Source organism: Pavona decussata, unplaced genomic scaffold (assembly GCF_977016875.1).
Source record: "Pavona decussata unplaced genomic scaffold, jaPavDecu1.1 SCAFFOLD_143, whole genome shotgun sequence".
Lineage (NCBI taxonomy): Eukaryota > Metazoa > Cnidaria > Anthozoa > Scleractinia > Agariciidae > Pavona > Pavona decussata.
Window position 1 is genome coordinate 1723911 of NW_028145556.1, and position 19447 is coordinate 1743357.

The following is a 19447-nucleotide window of genomic DNA, read 5'->3' on the forward strand; positions in this document are numbered from 1 at the left end:
AGAAAAATTCTAGTAATAATAATAATCTCTCTTTCAATAATGTAACGTTAACATGTTTCGAGAGTGGAGGTTTCCTTTAAAACTTCTTAAAATTGCCGCTATTTAGACTCCATGTCTCCATAAAATCGCCGCTTTTAAGACTTCTTAAAATTGTCAGCGTGTTAAGTCCCCACAGTTTCTTACCCTTAAATTTGCCTTTGTGTAAAAAGTCTGCGCAGACTCGTTCCCTTTTAAAAGTAAAATGTTGGAGACAAGGGGTGCTTGCCATTTACGCAAACCACCCTCATGAAAATTTTCGGCATAAATACGAAATGATTTAGCTTGTCTTAACAGAAGATGGATAGCATGCAAAATTTGTCAATATCAGCTGTAAATCCTAAAACGAGTAATAAAAATGTATCACTTTGACCAGAAGCCCATAATTTCTGAAGTACTCCAAATGGAATGATGCATACCATTTGATTTTCTAACTGTAATTTTCGGGTTTTCCATGTAAATGGTAAGCAGCTAAGAACGCTTTCTCAATCATTGTGCAAACGTCGTTACTTTAATGTTTTTTATTTATTTACTTATTTTTTGTTTATTTTGACATAAACTGACATTTCAATGCTTGATCTAGAACTGCGCCATATCAGCACCCATTTTTTGAACGTCAATGGACCTTACAAGCCCGTTCATCTTAATTACTTCAGTAAACTGACTAAATACCGTAACAACCTGGTTATGAGCTCGGGGCTTATACAATTTCGTTAGTAGTTTTGGGTGGGCTTATATTCGGGGGGGGGGGGAGGGGGGGTTGGGGCTTATAAGCGGAATAAAAAAAATGTTTCGAGGCAAGCTGACAAGAAAACGTACTACAAGACAGCATTCGAAACTCTAACTTTACAAAACAATAAAAAAAAAATCAGCTCCCCGTCCGTCAGCGTATTTTATTTAAGATCACACCGAGTTTAATTTAATTCTACGTATTACCACAACAAGATTGTAAGAATCAACTATCTACATTAAAAAAAAGCACAAATAAAGATTATTATTATTAGTTTTCGTACGCCCTTTCGGCCAAATCCCGGTATGACGAGGTCATCTTCGTAAATGTTCGAAAGGTACAAGAACCTCGTTTTGTTGACGAGGCTCAAATTCATTTTTAGCCCTAAGAAGTACCAAATGAGTTGACTGACAAATAGAAGTCCACTACCCCACCCCACGCCCCGCCTCGTTTTTATGTGGGACTTTCCCTTGCGGCCTAAAGATCCTTGAGCGTCGTGGAACACAAGAAAACATACCGACCAAAATTCAAAGTTTTATCTTTATTTTCAGTCATATGCACACCGCAATTTTAACCCTACTTGTATAATTTTACCAGTACTTATTATTTAGTCTGAATATTACAAAAAAATAATTTCCTTCAGTTGAATAATTTTAATTAAAGATAAACCAACAACATCTTGTATGAATGGAAAGCTCAACAGGATAATATAAAACGAATGTACACTATTTAAACCAGGTACCTATAGCAAAAACGTCCACTATGATTTGGATGGTTTTACGAGCCAAGGATAGGTGTCCAAGTTGATTCGTGCTACAAGGTAAAAATTTCGAGCTCTTATATATAATATTACCTGCGGAGAATAAATAAATTGCGGGCAAAATGCTGTCGAAAAAAGAGTTGCATTACATGCAACATCGAGTCAATCGTAAAGAGTATAACTATTAAAGAAAAAGATGACTATTTAGCTCTAAAACTGAGTAGCCGTTGTTTCGTATTTTTTTGCCATCGGTAATCACGTTTTTACATGTAATTGACCACTAGATTTCAATTTAAACAATAAAATCATTATTTCACATTTGTGCAAAGCGCGTGGCTAACATTATTTTGAATACATGCTAATAAAACGCTACATGTATTCGGTCGTCGCAACATTACACTCAGCCTGGACTGCCACATGAATATAATAAATCCTAGAAACGACAAAGTGGGAATATAAATCGAACAACTTCCCAGCTGCAGCAATGCGTAAACGGTGCACCACTTTTATTAACCGCGTTGCGCGGGACGGGGCGGAGAGGAGGGCGACACAATCTCACTAGTTTCGACAAAACAGTCTCTTTTCTCAAGCTAAAACATGCAAACGAAAAGGACAAGTGTTTTGGTGCCGTCAAGCAATTTATGGCTGAGCAAGAAATTTAAATAAAAATTTAGGATGGTCACTATAACACAGCCCCTTTAAAAGCTGTTCTCACATTTGAGGATAGCCTATCTGTACGAAAAAAGTCATAATTACAAACTTAAACTTATAATTACAAGAGGTAGCAGTTTTGCGCTTCGCGCTGAATAAAAAATCTAAAACCTTGCATATTTTAAAATACTATTCCTGATTTATAGCTATTTCATAAATTGTACGGTCAGTTTGGACCGAACTCGTTGACCAGGAAATGATACATGAACTTTGCTTTCTTCTGCGTCAGTTGATTGATGGCTCTCTTGCCCAGTCCTGCCTCCTTGTTCTTAGGAGCGCGTAAAAACAGCGTGCCAAACAAGGTGGCTACAACAAAGAAACAACTTTGTTAGCAAGAAAAATAGGCCATTTCCGAGACATGCCTTGAACCTCATTATGAGGCTAAGTGCAAAGTTTTAGCTTTCATTCATATGCGAACAAAACCACCTTTAAACTCGTGCATGCGCGCATGCGCAATGAACGAGTTATAGCGATGGTGGACTTTTTCGCTTGGTTGGTCGGTTGGTTCTGTCGTTAACTCTCGGGCATGCGCAGTGAATGAGTTTTAAATTCAATTGGTGGAAAAAACACGCGAACATTTTCTGTTCACGGCGCATCAGGATATTCTCATTCAATCTGTAGAGAATAATTTGACAATCATTTTAGTGTAAGAATGGAGATTTTTCGTTGAATCTGAGCAAAGTTATAGGTTTTTTCGTTTTTTTCCCATAAAGTGCGGTGTCTTTTAAGAATTTAAGAATAATTGAATTGAAAAATTCAATTAGTGGAAAAAACATGCGAAAATTTTCTGTTCACGGCGCATCAGGATATTCTCATTCAATCTGTAGAGAATAATTTGACAATCATTTTAGTGTAAGAATGGAGATTTTTCGTTGAATCTGAGCAAAGTTATAGGTCTTTTCGTTTTTTTCCACAAGGTAAGGTGTCTTTTCAGAATGTAAAAATAATTTAATTTAACAATAATTGAATTTAAAAATAATTAAATTTAAAATTCAATTAGTGAACTGTCGGCAAGCTCTTTGAAAAAACAAGACGATTTTTTATAGAGCACTAGTGGCCTTATTTGTTGAAGGCCTCACCGATTTTTTTAACCTATCCTCCCTTAGCGATTGAACTAACTGAATAGTTTAACTCAGAAATATTGCGTTGCGCTACTTGAAAGTTTGCCACCAAAAAATATTTCCCGCCAGAAAATGTCTGGCTGAAAGAAGCACTCTTAACTGATAAGTTAAAACTCGACATCTTTCATCATATTTTTGCTTCTCATACAAAAAAATTACATCAAGTAGATTAGTTTGCTGAAAAACATTAGTTTGGCCGTCAGTTTTCACGCGAAAGCGGAAAGTGCCATGTCACGCATCAGTGACGTTGTAAACAAAATTATGCAAATTTCTGGTGAAATGAACAATTTTAGATCTCCTCAGCTTTCATAGAGGTTTGAAAGGGAAAAAATGTTTCATTTTTGCAATTTACATCTGGTAATTTATGGGAAAGCCAAAGGACGCGGTCGATGACTTTTGATCAACTGTTTAATACATACCGTGCAGAATTTATTGAAATGCATGTGTACAGGATCAAAACCTTTTCAGTACGTTCATTGAATAATGAAGCAAAATACAGACGACAACTAGCTCTCATTGAAATAATTCTTATTTACCAAGAGTTAGTCATATTTCAAATTATTTTTACTTGAAGATTGCGTGGACTGAACTCCAAATGAAAAATTTCACGCATTTTTGCCGGGCATGAAATGTAGTGCGACACTTTGTTCAACAGATTTCCCTTCGTGACATCAGCTCGAGCAAAGTAGCCTGCTTAGCTGGCGGTTTTTATGGGTGGGCTCACCGGAAAGCCGGGCACGAGGGCCAAAACGATTTGTATAGTACAAGAATGGTTATTTCTCGTTACATAATCGGGCAAAGATGTAATTTCTTTTAGCTTTCACGAGTTGGCTCACAGGAGCCTTTGATTATATGAAAAGCTTTGCACTTAGCCTCGCTTTCATAATGAGGTTAACGGCGACTAGGGGAAAAAGTAAAGTGATTGTACTAACCCAAAGTTCTGGCGTCCAGTTTATTGTCATTGGAATGTAGTAACAGTTCCCTGAGGAAGGCGCTAATGTACGTGAACACATTACGATGGCTCTGAGGAATTTGAAATATTAACTGCAAAAAATAAAGAGTAAAGTTAATCCTGAATGCAACTATTTTAAAACGTGAAAACAACACCAACAAAAAGCACAACAAACTGTTTGCGGGCTGAGGTGATTCGCCTAACACTGGTTTCAAACTTGAACAGCATAAGTGGTGTTTCTTCTCGTTTTGTTCGCTCATTCGTTTGTTTGTTTTTGGTAGTTGGTAGCTTTCAGTAGCTTGATTTACCTGCTTACAGAGTATGTAGTTATTGCAGCACTCCAGTGCTCTCTGATAAAACGCGTAAGGGATCACTGGCTCTGGTAACGCTTCCAGGAAAATAAGCAAAGCTTCCGCTACAGAGTAAACACTGCCAGCTTTGAACAGTCAGGGAAATAAATGTAAAGAATGAAAGATACTCCGAGTATATTCATTGTGTCAAAATATTTATTGAAATTATCAACAGGTACTGGGGTTTGAAGTAATATAATGGGCTCCTGATCAAACACGAGATGGTGTGTTTCATCAGATATCCAAACACAGAGAAGTAGGTTGAAAAAACGAGGCACAGCCAAGGTTTTTTGAACGACTTCGAGGTGTTTGGATATCTGATGAAACACACTTTCGAGTGTTTGATATGGCTTCTGAAATTCAAGGCTAAAGTTGGCAAAATTTTTTGGCATATATCCAAACCACGATCACAGTAGTGATATTCAATGTTTTCTCTTGATGATTTATTAATGAGTTTGAGAAATAAATGTAACCTCAGAGTGAAGTGCCTTTGAGAAACTATGAAACACACTAAAGTAAACAACAGTAATGAAAGGATACGCAGTTTGCCGCCCTTGCAACAGTCTAAATGTGTCCGGATTTCTTCCAAGTCCTTCTCAAACCCAGACTGTCTAAGAATATTCTCCTACAGTAACATAATCAGTCAAATGTTAGGAAGATTATACTCTTTGCAGTTCTACGTTACTCTCCTTGATAAAAGACTGGAGACAGGAAACTAAAAAGTACAAAAAATAAAAAAGTACGTGAAAGTTGCTACCGTCCTTTCCGAATGAGAAAAGATTGGTTTCTCTGAAAATTCTGATTGAATTTCCGGATACGTTTGGTGCTAATGATTAGCACCAGGATCTCTCTATTTCCCGATATCTTCAGAACAGAACAAAGGCTGGTTGTGTTGGTCAATAGTGGACTACGAAAAAGATTTGAGCCAACGTGTCGTAAAAAACAGGGCCGCAAGATATCATGAGCGATACCCTAGTTCAATCTTCCTAACTATTTTGGAATCTTTACACTCTTGCCATCAAAGCTGTGAATGAACATCAGCCTTTCCATAAGGCTTTCTTGCCATTTGTTACATCCCTCAGGGACCAAGACAGGTTTTAAGAAAATCTTTTAATTATTCATAGCCGTCATTTTACTCTGACGAAGGCACTAAAAGGGCAGATCCAATCATGAACACTGACTGCCAAATAGCATTGCTATCCGTTTCGATATTAGAATGATGTTTGGGCAAAGCCCAGCTCAACATAATCCAACGGTCTGTAACACGCCTTGGTGTTTTATTGTTGTTCCAAAACGTAATTCTTTTTGAAGTTATGTTTTATTCTCCGAATATATATACAGTGGAACCTCGATTTAACGAAGTCCTCGATATAACGAACGATATTCTTTGTTCCGGCCAAAGTTACAGTAAAATGTATGGAAGAGAACCTCGATATAACGAACATAATCCGGAAGCCCAAACATAGAATCAACCACGATATAACGAATATTTCGACATCAATTGACTTCTGCTCTATATTCTTTGTCTCTTGTCTCTTATTAGTTCTATTAAGGTTACTCGGTACCTTCAGAGGTGACTTCAGAGGTGTCTCGCGTCCAAGCGATGTAGCGCGTCCGGATTAAACTGTAGATACCTGAACCCTTATATCAAATTAAAGCTTATAGAGCTGCCTATCCAACTAAACCATGAATTTTGAAATAAAATGAATTGCCGAATTTTTAGCGCTGTTTTCTCGAATAAATATTTTTCACTTGGAGGAGCCACTTCAAAGAGCTAAAACTCAAAAGGAATTTGTTCGTTTGCCTTCAAATTTGGACAGTAGCTAGTTTAACATATAAACAACAAAACCGTGTCTGCAATTTTTTTCTTTCGAAAGATTTTTTCTCCGAGAGCGATTTTTGTACGATTACTCCACATTTTTTTCATCCTATTTCGAAAATGCTCTATAAATTTTCACTGCGATTGAATATGGCAAAACGCAGACACGTTTTCTTTTAGCGCTTTGGGTCCGGAAACTGAAGAGCAAATTAAATAAGCAAAAAACAAAATTCACTTTGACTTGTGGCTAAAAAGGTGATTCGGACGCTCGCAATTAGAGGTCGTGAAAAATTCGACAATTTTATTTTATTTCAAAATTCTTGGTATGGTTTGATAGTCAGCTCTATAAGCTTTAATTTGATATAGGGGTTTAGGTATCTGCAGTTTAAACTGGACGCACTACATCGCTTAAACGCGAGACACCTCTGAAGGTATCGGGTAACCTTAACTTCTTCACTTTCGAAGGCTTCTTGTGATAAAACGAATACGTAGCCGGAATTTCTAGTCCAATGCCCTTGTTTCTCCGTTTGCCAGTCACTTCCACTTCTGGGTGACGAAAATTGCATTGAATTGCGTAACAGAAGTTACATGTGTTACAAATCAAACATAACTATGACCTCGATGTAACGAACATTTTGGTCGTTTCCCCTCAAGTTCGTTATATCGAAGTTTTCGATATAACGAACCCTCGATTTCACGAACAACTTTGGCCGGCGACTTCGTGAACTCGAGCTTCCACTGTATATTTTTTAATTACGGAATTGACAAATGTAAGATTAAGCTCTTTTTCGCACGGATGATTTAAAGTCAACACTGTAATTAAATAGTTTTCCTACCTGGCGCATGCCACACTTGAACAAGTGATCTATTAAAAGCCACAGTTCTTTAGGAATTTCTAGCGGTTGGTTATCTGATAACGTGGAAGGCGTTAGAGGGTTGATATGCTCCTGAAAGAAGAAACAACTCCATATAACCATCACGAAGCGTTTCAGCTTGCCCGAGGAGTAACGGTCGCTTACCATTTACGCAAACCACCCGGATGGAAATTTTCGGCATAAATACGAAATGATTTAGTTTGTCTTAACAGAAGATGGATAACATGCAAAATGTATGAACACCAGCTGTAAATCCCAAAAGGAGCAACAAAAATGGACATCACTTTGACCAGAAGCCCACAATTTCATAAGTACTCCAAATGGAATGATGCGTACCATTTGATTTTCCGACTGGAATTTCTGGGTTTTCCATGTAAATGGTAAGCACCCAAGCTAACGACTTCAGCCCATGACGACAGAGAGATTTAGAGTAACTTTTACGGCAAACGGCAGAAATAACCACGTGACCATGTTTATCCTATATTTGCCGCTCGCTGTTTTCAGTTTCTCAGTAAAATGGAGTAGTTTTGCTTTAGCAGCAAGGGCCAGAATTATTTTGCACTATTCTCATCTGTGTACTAATTTTTTTTTCAAGAAAACATAAACGAGACTCTCACGTTTGCCGTTTGTTGTAAACGCGATTCTAAATCTTTGTAATAATCAGGAATTTCAAGTTCATCGCCCTGGCGTCACTCAGAGAGCAAATACGTTTACTTTTTGATCTTGTTGTTTTGATAATGACTGGAAAACAGGCAGAAAAGTATGATCACCCCTCTTCCTTCTCTACTAACCCTCCCCTCCCCCAGAGATAACCAGTATTACTACCTTCCCGTATACGCAAACAAACCCGCTGAACAATAAAGGTTTCCATTGCCAAACATACTTCACCAGTCCCACCCCAGTAGTAAAAAGAATGCACTTACCAAGTCGACAAGAGTAGCTACTGGTACCTCCCTGATAGGTCCGTACATGCGCACTAGTGCCTCGATAGATGAACCAAACACACTGGGAACATAATTGCCGCTCACCGATACCTGTCTAGTGTTAAGAAGCATAACTAAAAAGGAGTTCTGAAAAACCATATGCACTTCAAACGTTTTAAACACTCCACTAGCAGAAAAGTGTTAATTTAGGTATTTTTAAAGGGACTATGTCACCCCAGGCGCATGCGCGCGTTGATGAGAAGCAGTTTGAAATCATTGCCCATACCTCTTTCAAATTCCGTCGGAGAGTTGAGGAAGCTGTTTTCATGTTTGAATCGCGTTCATCTTCGGAAAGTTAGCTGAATGTTTTATTGACATACGTTCTTTAATAATTACCGAAGCTGTTTGTTGCGATATTTTGGAAATCTTTTGCAATGGCAGAAAGCGAAAATCCCGCGACGAGTTGTATGCAAATTAGTTTCAACCGGACTCTACTGCGCATGTACCCCAGCTGACATAGTCCCTTCAATACAAGCGACATCAGTAATTCACATTTGTCTTATGAGTAGCACGTTGTGGATGTCCGGGGCTTGTCGGGATCTGGTGAATTAATGAAAAAATCACGTAACGCCTGTTTAAAGCTAAAAATTAAATATTTGTAAACCTCACAAGCCCATGGTTTCTAGCTCTGACTTTCCAGGCACCAAACAAACTTTGCAGTTGTATCGTTGTGTATTAATATCTGTAAACGTTTGACAGAACAAATAATGATCTTCCTTCCTTCCCATTTCGTTATCGTATAATTACAACACCCACGGGAAGAAACGAAAGTCATTGCTGTTGTTGTTGTTGTTGTTTACTGTTCCCATTGTTGTTATTGTGGCTATTGTTTACTGTTGCCGTTGTTGTTGTTGTGGTTGCTGTTTACTGTTGCCATTGTTGTTATCGTGGCTGTTGTTTACTGTTGCCGTTGATGTTGTTGTGGTTACTGTTTACTGTTGCCGTTATTGTTGTTGTGGCTTTTGTTTACTGTTGCCGTTGTTGTTGTGGTGGTTGCTGTTTACTGTAGCCGTTGTTGTTGTTTACTGTTGCCATTGTTGTTGTATCAGTCAAATAACGTAAACATCAAGGATACAAAGAAGTCCTTTCCTCCTTCCAGATGCAAAACAAGAATGTCCTCAATTTTCTCCTCACCAGAGTTCATGGCTCTGGCCGGTTCTTTATCAACGTACACAGTCAGTTTAACCTGTTTGGTTGATCCTACCGAGATAAAGAACACTGGATTTACTAACAACTCTACGTAGTTTGTAGGCTCAATGGATCACTCCAGAAAGGGACGGTTCTTCTTTGATAACATGCGAATATTTAACAATTACCCTACGAAATCGTGAGGAATATCGCCTGATCTTAACGACGAGGCCGTAGGCTTAGTGGCCTAAAATCAGGGGATATTCCGCAAGATTGAGCAGGATAATTATTTTATTACAGTCAAACCTCCCGTAAGCGACCACCCAAAATGTCAAGATTGAGTGGTCGCATACGGGAGGTCAGACCATAGAGGGCTCATTAGCATAAATTATGGTAACTGCAGAGACTTTCCTCATGCGCCAATTCTCATTCAAACCCATATCATAATTTGTAGTAGTCACAAAAATATTTGTACTTCGAATTTCAAGATCAAAACCGTTAATGGGATGCCCCTTATAATCTTACCCAATATGTCGAACGAGATAAGTCTCATTATAGCTAAAACTTGAATCTATTGTTACTTGGATGTTGTCTGACTTAAGTTTGCGTTGTGTTCAGAATGCGATAATGTTACAGCCACACATTATTATCTGTCAAGTGGTCGCTTACAAGAGGTTGAAAACAAAAGAAAATCTTAAACTTTCTGCTCTAAACCTGGTCGCGATCGCGTATGAGAGGTGGTCGCTTACGAGAGGTTACAGCTATAGTGATGTGACTTGGAAAATTCTGATATTTTAGAAAACTGGTCGCTTACGAGAGGTGGTCGCAAAGGGAGGTTCGACTGTATTCAACACATTGATAACAAAGCACAGTTTTATTACAGAAAAGCTGGAGACTATCTTTCTTTTTTTTTCTCCGACAAACGAAATTACGTATATCGAAAGATATCTGTTGACTACGGACGCCCTCTTACCAATTTTACATTTAATTTTTACTCTTAGTTAATCTTTTTGTTTAATTTGCGCGTTTCAATTCTTACTTTGCGGATGGGTTGGGTAGATAGGCCTAGTTAAGGACACAATGCCCTCTTGTACGTTTATCCGCCATTGGCGGGAGCAGGGATGGCGCAGTGGTGAGGGTACTCGCCTCCCACCAATGTGACCTGGGTTCTTGGTCTTTGGTCCTGTGACCTGGTCTTTGATCCGAGACGTTTTTCTCCAGGTATTCCGGTTTTCCCCTCTCCTTCAAGACAACACTTCTAAATTCTAATTCGAAAGTGTCCCAATTAGTGTTCTACGCTAAATACATTGACACTTAAATAAAGTGATTTATTTATTCATTTATTTGGCCAACTTGTAAATATTAAGTAAATGATAAGCAACCCTTGAAAAAAGCCAAATAAGTCAACAGGTCATTTACGGTACCTTGCAATATAATGCCCATAGAAGGTCTGATAGTCAACCACGGTTTACAAAACTCAGTCTCATCCAACTTGCCTATAAATGCAAACTGTGCTGGCACCTGTCAATCAATCAAATTTAACAATCACTTGGAAACAGAAAGGGCAGGTGGAATAATTCTCTTGTCCACTTCCAATCATATAAGCACAATTACGGTAAATACACATCTAAAATTCTTTACTCGCCTGGCCTGTGTTGACAATCTCTAGGGTAGCAGTCTGTTTTTCAAGGAATTGGACATCTTTGAAAATAATCTGGAAAATAAGATAATTTAACTCGGCCTAAGCACCTCACTTAAAGCAGACACAAGAAGAGAGTCATGAAAATGTGTGTATTAAAAGGGTAATTTTTATAAAAGTTACTTAGGATACACATGAAGCGAACGAAAGTTCTTTAGGAAAAAATCGCATCAAACCGTGCCTTCCGTGTCTTCGTGGATATCTTCTCTAGATGACGAAAGTCCGAAACCGATATTTTTCGATCATATTTAGCCGTTAGGTCGTGTATTAGATTACCAAATTTTCGTACAGCCAGTAGGCATGAGATAATTTTTACGAAAGTTACTTAGGATATACATGAAGCGAAGGATGGTTCTTTAGGAAATTCGCATCCAACCGTGCCTTCTGTTTTTTCATTGAGAGCTTCTTTAGATGATGAAAGTTCGAAACCGATAACTTTGGACCATATTTAGCCGCTAAGTCGTGTATTAGATAACCAAATTTTTTCGTAGAGCCAGCAGGTATAAGATAATTTTTATCAAAGTTACTTGGGATACACATGAAGCGAACCGGAACGACAGTTCTTTAGGAAATCTACATCCAAGGTATCGGTTTCGGGGAGTTTCTACGAAGACACAGAAGGAACAGTTTGATCCGAATTTCCTAAAGAACTTTCGTTCGCTTCATGTCTATCTAAGTAACTTTCACAAAAATTACCTCATGCCTGCTAGCTCTACGAAAATTTATCAATAGGGTAATATTTACAAAAATGATAACACTAATAATTATAATACAGTATATAATGATAAAGATAAGGTTTAAAGTGGGCCGTTGCGTTAGTTTAGTAATATAAAGAGTCGTACGTTTTGAAAATTGCAAGCTTAGAATATGTATTACTGTTGTCAAGAAATTTGAGCAAAATGATCGTACAGTCGAACCTCTCCTTACGGACACCTCTATAATACGGACACCTCTCTATTACGGACAGTTCACTTGGTCCCTGAGAGACCGAAATCCATATAAAGCCTACCTCTCTAAAACGGGCACCTCTTTAATACGGACACTTATTCCTGTCCCCTTGGTGTCCGTAATAAGGAGGTTCGACTGTACTCATCTCATTTTGGTTGTTTTCAATTTGCTTTTACAAAGTTAACTTTAATACAATATTGAACTAACAGCAGAAATTAAAGCTGTAGATTTTTCCCTGGTGGAGCTCCAGTGGGTGTCTGGTCTTATTCAGTGAAAGCACCGTAAGCTGTGCCTTAAATGTGATATACACATCTTAAATGAGACAGACGTAAAAATGTACAGAAATACTGGCGCTCTAACTGACTTTTGATATCAATGAAGACAAAGAATTTTGAACTGTGTTTTACCTCAGTTCTACCTAGTTGTACTTGTGGTAGATTCTCATTTTCATGTCTGTCCAGAGTTCGAATGACATCTTCCATAACTTGTCTCTCTTTCTCTACATTCACCACTTTAACCTGCCAACAGCATCTCAAAGCTTTACAATACGACCAAAAAAACCCGTGAACACAACCAGTGGGATGTTTAAAAGAACAGGCTATTTCCGTGTGGCTTTGAACCTCATTGTGAAAATGCAAAGGCTAAATGCAAAGTTTTATTATGGAAATAAGTTTTCATTCTTATGCAAACAAAACTAATTTTCATATGCAAAGTTTTGCACTTAGCCTCGCTTTCATAATGTGGTTTACATCAACTCGGAAGAGGCCTATTGGATAAGTGGATGAAAAAACAATAATTAGACACCATTAAGCCGGCGACACACTAGGCGATTTTATTCTCCGATCGCGGCGAATTTGATCGTCCGCGATCCTCACCGATTGATGTGGACACAATTAGCGATTTTTTTCGCCGATCGCGGCGATGTGGCATTTCAATCTTGTTTCCAGGCTCCATTTTGAAAAGTCATGTGATAAAATCGCCCAACCTGATTGGTTGACTTTACTGGCGACTCGCAACGATGAGCGTAGAAAATCACGGGAACGGGCACACCCAATCTCGTTCCCAGGGTCTCTCCTCTTCACGTCCCTGTGAGAGACCCTGGGAACGAGGTTGGGGCACAATTGGCGAATGCCGGCGAATTTAATCGCCGATATCTGACATGTCAGATATATCGGCGATTTTATACGACGATCGCGGAGATCGGCGAAAATCGCAATCGTTGCACCGGGCACACTTGGCGATTTTCGCCGATCGGCGTATAAAATCGCTCAGTGTGTCACCGGCTTTACATACAAGGATGAATAAACCACAGGCATAATGGTAATTTTTTTTTGTCCTGTAATTTCATTGTACAAAAACAATTCTATCTGTTCGCAGTTTTCACATCTGCATTTTGTATTAGTTTTAACAACAAATGGATTTCAGTACCAAGATCATAAAGCTAACTGAAAATCCCAGTTCCTTAAAAATATGAAATCAAGACCCTTGTAAAGGAATATAAACTACAGAAAACAGCTTGTTTCTTTTACTTGAACATTAGAACCACCATACCACAATAAAGACAGTGGCACTGAAATGATTGTAGCTGAATATCACTTCACACTCACCCCAACTTCAAACAAGCAGCTAACAGGTTTGTGGTCACTGATCTTCAGCAAGTTATGGCTGCGATATTCTAACAGTTTCACCTGTGATCCTGCCCTCCATAAAATACGGTCGCACCAGGCAGGAGCGCGGCCTTTTTCACTAAAAAAAATAACAAGAAAAAATTCTCTCATTAGGCCTTCAATTTAATGAAGGTGGTAATGCCTCATAGCCAGAGTACAGCTCCAAACGCATAATTTTTAACTAACGCATCATTCAACTCGCGTGTTTGGAGGTGAACATTGCTAGTGTGTAAGAAAACACATAAAATAAGAATCAGCTCATTTCCTAAACTCTCAGGCACAATCATGTTAATGGCTGCCAGTAGTGAAGTTGCTAAAAACATTTCACTTCATCAGAGGGACGTGATAAGAAGTTTACAGGAGCATGATGCGCTCTTTGTAAAAATTCTTCATCTTTGACATAATGCTCTTTGTAAAACTTTTATCACTTTCCCTGATGAAGGAAGAAGTTTTAGCCAAAACGTTGGGATTTATAACATTTAATTTTATATTATATTTTTAACCAGAGTAACGTTTTATTTGCTCTCTTAAATCCACCTGGTTACATGTCCATTTTCAAAAAGTGCATTGTTGTTTAAAAACCTGACTAATTCTTTGTCCATGCAACAACCCACCTTGTGTCCCAATTGTCTGTTCCTGGATCATATTTATATGTAGGTTTAAAATTGATGACACCTTCTTCAAATCCTTTAAAACATTTCTTCTCATTTTTCTGTTGGACAAGTTGGTCATTTGCCAGTAGAATCTCATACTGTCCTTTGTCAGCCAATCTTCTCACCAGGTCAGTGTCCATGTCATGTATTCTGTAATTCAGGTCTCCTAGCCAGATCACAATGCTGAAGAGACAGGGACAGCTCCAGTGGGTACGGATGTTGAGTATTTTTTTGAGTAATTTTATTTATTTTACCATAAAATAAAGTAAAGAACCAAAACAACAAAAAAAAAAAAAAAAAAAAAAAAAAGAGAATGTTGTATTTAACAAATCGACGGCAGTTTTCTATGGTCTATACTCTTATAGACCATAAAATGACGTCAAAAATGTTCAAAACTCAAGTGGAACCACGAGCCGCAGGCGAGTGGTTTCACTGCCAAGTTTTGGACATTTTATGGCGTCATTTTATGGTCTGTAAGAGTATAGACCATAGAAAACTGCCGTCGATTTGTTTTTTACAATAACATGGAAAAATTACGAGCGGAATTGGCTATTTTTTTCGTTGAGAAAGCGCGCGCGTTACATCTGACGTCATTTTTATTGTCTGTACTCTTATAGACAATAGCTACGAGCCAATCAGCGCGCGGGAATTTGGACAGTTATTGTAAAAAAATTATTCTAGAAAGTGACATATACAAACTTGGAAAAAAGAAATCCGAGTGCTTCTATCAGGAGTTGAACCTAAGACCTTACTAGAATAATATATCATTCTCATTCATTCACCAGGCTTGAAATATACCATCAAATAAAAAAAACAATACATGTTTACATAAAAGAAAGAAAGTGGTGAAGAAGCCTAAAAGGAAACCACAAGGCTTGTAATGTTAGGTTCCCTCAAAACAAAACAAAAAAATAATAAATTTACAACTGATAATGCCAGTATCGGACATACAATGAAAAACTAATACATTGGTAGACAATAAAACAACTATTTACATACAATGATTATCAAGGCAGTAAATTATTTAAGATTAATAGCAAATGAAAATATATAACAAAAGTTAAGTTAAAAATTAAGGCAAATAAATGATGATGATGATGATATATGGGAGGAAGATAAACACGAAAAATTTCCCAAGATCATTTCTAAAGTAGCTGGCACAAAATGTTTTACATCATAAGTTGAGCCAATAGTACCAAATTGATTTCTCTCAGCTGACCAAGAAATCTTCACTTGTCAGTAAGTGTACAGTGAATTCAGAAGGTATATGATAAGATTGGGCTTGTCAAGCTGTCATTTCTAGATTTCAGATCATCTTGTTGGGGCTTGTAAGCTAGTGTGTAGTCAATTTTGACTGTTTGTCTGGATTTGCATACAAGACAACCAATAATTTTATCTGACAGTGTAAAAACTATGGCAGCAACAAAAAAAAATCAACTAAAAATGATGATTGCTTGTTTCTACAATTTAACCCGAGTATTTCCAAAAAACTTTCTTTTGATAGGCCAAAGGAACACCAACATTCAGTTAGATCCTCTGTGTCAAGTTCATGAGTGACATCTGTGTTGCAGGTAGCCTAATTTCACTCAGCAGACCAGGAAGAACATATACACTCTACTGACTTACTCATGATCAATGATGTAAGGTGATCCATGAGGGCCATCAAACTCAAGCTTAGTGAGGATATCTCTGTAGTCCTGTGGATGAAGAAAAAACAAACAGTGACAACATCATCAGTTAAGGGAACTGGTCATAACAAGTTTGTTCAAAGAGGACCCACCTTGTCTGGGGTGAGGGTTTTTGAAGACACCACCTATCTCATGAACATTACCGACAAAATGTTATTGGTTTTAGAATTTCAGTTAACACAGAAATATTCGGCTAGCAAGAGGCCGCATTGCTAGATTAACGAGAAAAGTGAGGTTTGAATGTTATTGTCATTTTTTGCTGCTGGACAGAGGGGTGGCTATGCAATAAAGCCACCATCATTTGAGGTTGAGGAAAAGGGATGCAGGCAGAGATCACCATCTGTTTTGTGGTTCTGTGGGTCCTGTTCCAGTATAATAGTTTTGACCACTTCCCTAACATCAGTTTGCATGGTGCTTCATTATCACCACCTTTTTAAGTTTGTTAGAATTCATATCTTATTGTCAACGTTTCGACGGCTTGTTTCTTGTCAATGCACTTGGAGACAGAATTGACATTTGACACAAGTCTGTTTTATCTGACACAGTTGGCTAGTCAGCTGAAACAAAAGATGTCAGACCGTGGTAAAACAAAAAACAACTACTACTACTAAGCAAAACTTACAAAAACTTTCTCAAGTGGGCACGAAATGACACATACACTGCAACTCATACCTTAACTTTCAAAAACTAAGTAACTAAGAAAGTAAGTAAGAAACTTTCTGGCACGATTTGCACTAACTGTTTTTGGGGACAATAAAACCCCTGGCACAGTTCAATCAGTTGTGTTGTATTCTTGTACATGGCTGTACAAGTGGTGCTCCCGGTAGCTACATGAAGTAGTAAAGAATGATTACCTGATTCCTTCTCTCAAACTCCTCTGTATGAGCTGCAAGGTGTGAGTTGATAAAGCATATAGTTGTGTTATGGATCTTCAATCTGATGGCCACGCCACCCTTGTTACCCTGTGCAAAACACAATGAGACCAATAAATTTGACACTTCAGCCAGCTGACTAGCACAATAAAAGGGTGATTTACAAGCCATGTACATGTATGGAGGCACCGTAGTGTTGCAACGTGTTGGTACATGTAGTAGATCAGACTTCAATCAGCAGATTGGAGGGTTGGTAGTTTGAGCTAGCTTGGCTGTACAATAAAACTTTACTTCAAGATGCCTCTCTGTAAAAGCTATCAGCCCAGGTGCATAACCATGTACTGTGAGTTTGTTGTTGGTTCTTACCCTAGCTTGCTCCATTGTTTTACAGTCAATTCACATCACGCGTGACCAGTATTTCCGAGAGTGAAATGAATGTTCAAATTTCTCTTTGTAATGTGCGACATGTGAATGGAATGTTGAACATTTCTCTGGAAATCTTTCCGAAAAAGACGCATTAACAGCAAAAAAAAGATTCAAAATACTTGGGAAACAATTGTTATTCTTGAAATACTTAATGCTGTAATGTAAAGAAAAATTCAAAACTTTACACCGTCAATAATCTAGGAAAATTTCTACGAGAACTCTGAAATCTCATTTTTGGCAATGTTCAAAACTGACATGTAAATTTCAAAACTCTGTTCAAATTTCAAAAATACTGGTCATGCAAAACGTGGATTGACTGTAATTCCAAAGTAAAACTAGAATACAAAAGTTGGCTCACTATGGAGCCTGTCCACAGATACTGTAAAATCTCAAAGTGTGACCATTTCTTGAATAAATAATTTATAAATTAAGTCCAGCTATAATTTTCTTACCATAAGGCCCATGATACCAGTTGCCACAGACTCAGCATCAACTTCAGTGATATGCGACAATAGCTTGTTTTTAACAAAAACCATCAATAAAATACCAACTAGACGGATGGATTTCACCTACAAAACAAAATTTAATGCTTCCATGAAAGTTAATTTTAAAGGTGGAATGTACCCAGTTTAATACAACAAATGATTGGCCATAAAAATGTGATAATCATAAGACAATAGTTTGTAATGGTCTACACTCAAATTAATTTCTAATGAGAAATTTCTTATGAAAAAATTTTGTATTATGATGCAATAGACCCTTCTCCAAAATGGCAGCCGGAAATTCAAATAAGTTAAAATTAAAAACGTATACCAGCACTAGAAAAAACACTTTCACTTTAGTAACCCTGCAAAGTTTCAGCATATCAGGTGTAATATCAGCTGAGAAAATGTAAGTTGAAAAATGAAAAATTTACGGACGTTTGTATGACTGGGTGTATGATGTATACCCCCAGTCATACAAACGTCTGTAAATTTGTGAAATTTCATCTTCCATTTCCTAAACTGATATAACACGTACTATGCTGAAACTTTGCAAGGTTACTAAAGTAAAGGTGCTCTTTCCAGTGCTGGTTCCAGGTTTTCATTCAGTTCAATTTTAACTCATTCAAATCTGTTGCTGCCATTTTGGCGAAGAGTCTATTAAGGCAGATTTTCAGATGCAGAAATTAACTTCAGTTGAAGTAATCAAAGCATTGGCATAAAATAATTGCAAGATGTGTACATGTATATAGGGGACACATTGCTTCATAAAGCTGCCATTACCTTTGTGTATTGCCCCTTTGGGTGTAGTCCTTTTTCTGTTACTTTCAGCCATTCTTCTTCCCTTGGAAGGTCCTTTTTCAAAAATGAATCAGCAGTGAGATCAAGCTCTTGAAATCTGGTAAAAGATTGATAAAAACAGCTATTGAGGCAAGAACAGATTGTGGAAAATATGTATTATTTAACAATCTTCAATAAATAATAAACTTTTAGCTACACTACATGTAACTGGAAGTAAAATAATGTAACACAGTTATCAAAGTGTTGTGACAGACCTGACAAATAAACTCTACATTTTAATCAACTGCCTCACACAACATAATGACAGGAGGGTGCCTGTTTTATCTAAGGACCGCCACTGTTATCAGCTGGCCCCTAGATGCCATGGAATACTTCATTTTTCCAGACTTTATTTTAATTTTCCATTACGATACTTTTTCTGGTCTGGAAAACTTGTTTGCAGATTTCCAGTTGCAACTTTTTCAAGAATCTCTGACTCTGTACATCAAACCCTGACAATAACCTATTAGGGAACTGGTCATACCAAGATTGTTTGAAGAGGACCCACCTTGTCTGGAGTAGGGGGATTATTGAAGACACCACCTGGCTCATGAACACTACCAACAAAATTTTATTGGCTTTAAAATTTGAGTTGACACAGAAATATTCAGCTAGCAAGAGTCAACATGGCTATATAAACAAGAAAAGTGAGGTTTGAATCTCACTGTCATTTTTTACTGCTGGATAGAGGGGTGGCTATGCAATAA

General features: G+C 37.7%; 1 protein-coding gene across 4 annotated transcripts in view; it reads right to left on the reverse strand.

The window, feature by feature from the left end:
• Positions 1-19447, reverse strand: part of LOC146466539 (type II inositol 1,4,5-trisphosphate 5-phosphatase-like) — a 38435-nt gene that overhangs the window by 7809 nt on the left and 11179 nt on the right. For 3 of the 4 annotated variants that reach the window (XM_085127285.1, XM_085127284.1, XM_085127286.1), the window contains exons 9-24: positions 18684-18798; positions 17871-17987; positions 16975-17082; positions 16059-16129; positions 14394-14615; positions 13720-13858; positions 12520-12630; positions 11111-11179; positions 10890-10986; positions 9413-9537; positions 8278-8388; positions 7316-7426; positions 5201-5285; positions 4619-4746; positions 4291-4402; positions 1289-2543 (exon numbers count right to left, since the gene is read on the reverse strand). In XM_085127285.1, coding sequence (XP_084983411.1) covers positions 2404-2543; positions 4291-4402; positions 4619-4746; positions 5201-5285; positions 7316-7426; positions 8278-8388; positions 9413-9537; positions 10890-10986; positions 11111-11179; positions 12520-12630; positions 13720-13858; positions 14394-14615; positions 16059-16129; positions 16975-17082; positions 17871-17987; positions 18684-18798 — 1861 coding nt within the window. In that variant the 3' untranslated portion in view covers positions 1289-2403. Of the gene's footprint in view, positions 1-1288; positions 2544-4290; positions 4403-4618; positions 4747-5200; positions 5286-7315; positions 7427-8277; positions 8389-9412; positions 9538-10889; positions 10987-11110; positions 11180-12519; positions 12631-13719; positions 13859-14393; positions 14616-16058; positions 16130-16974; positions 17083-17870; positions 17988-18683; positions 18799-19447 lie in introns of those variants that run through there. The other variant, XR_014867994.1, reaches the window with a different exon arrangement.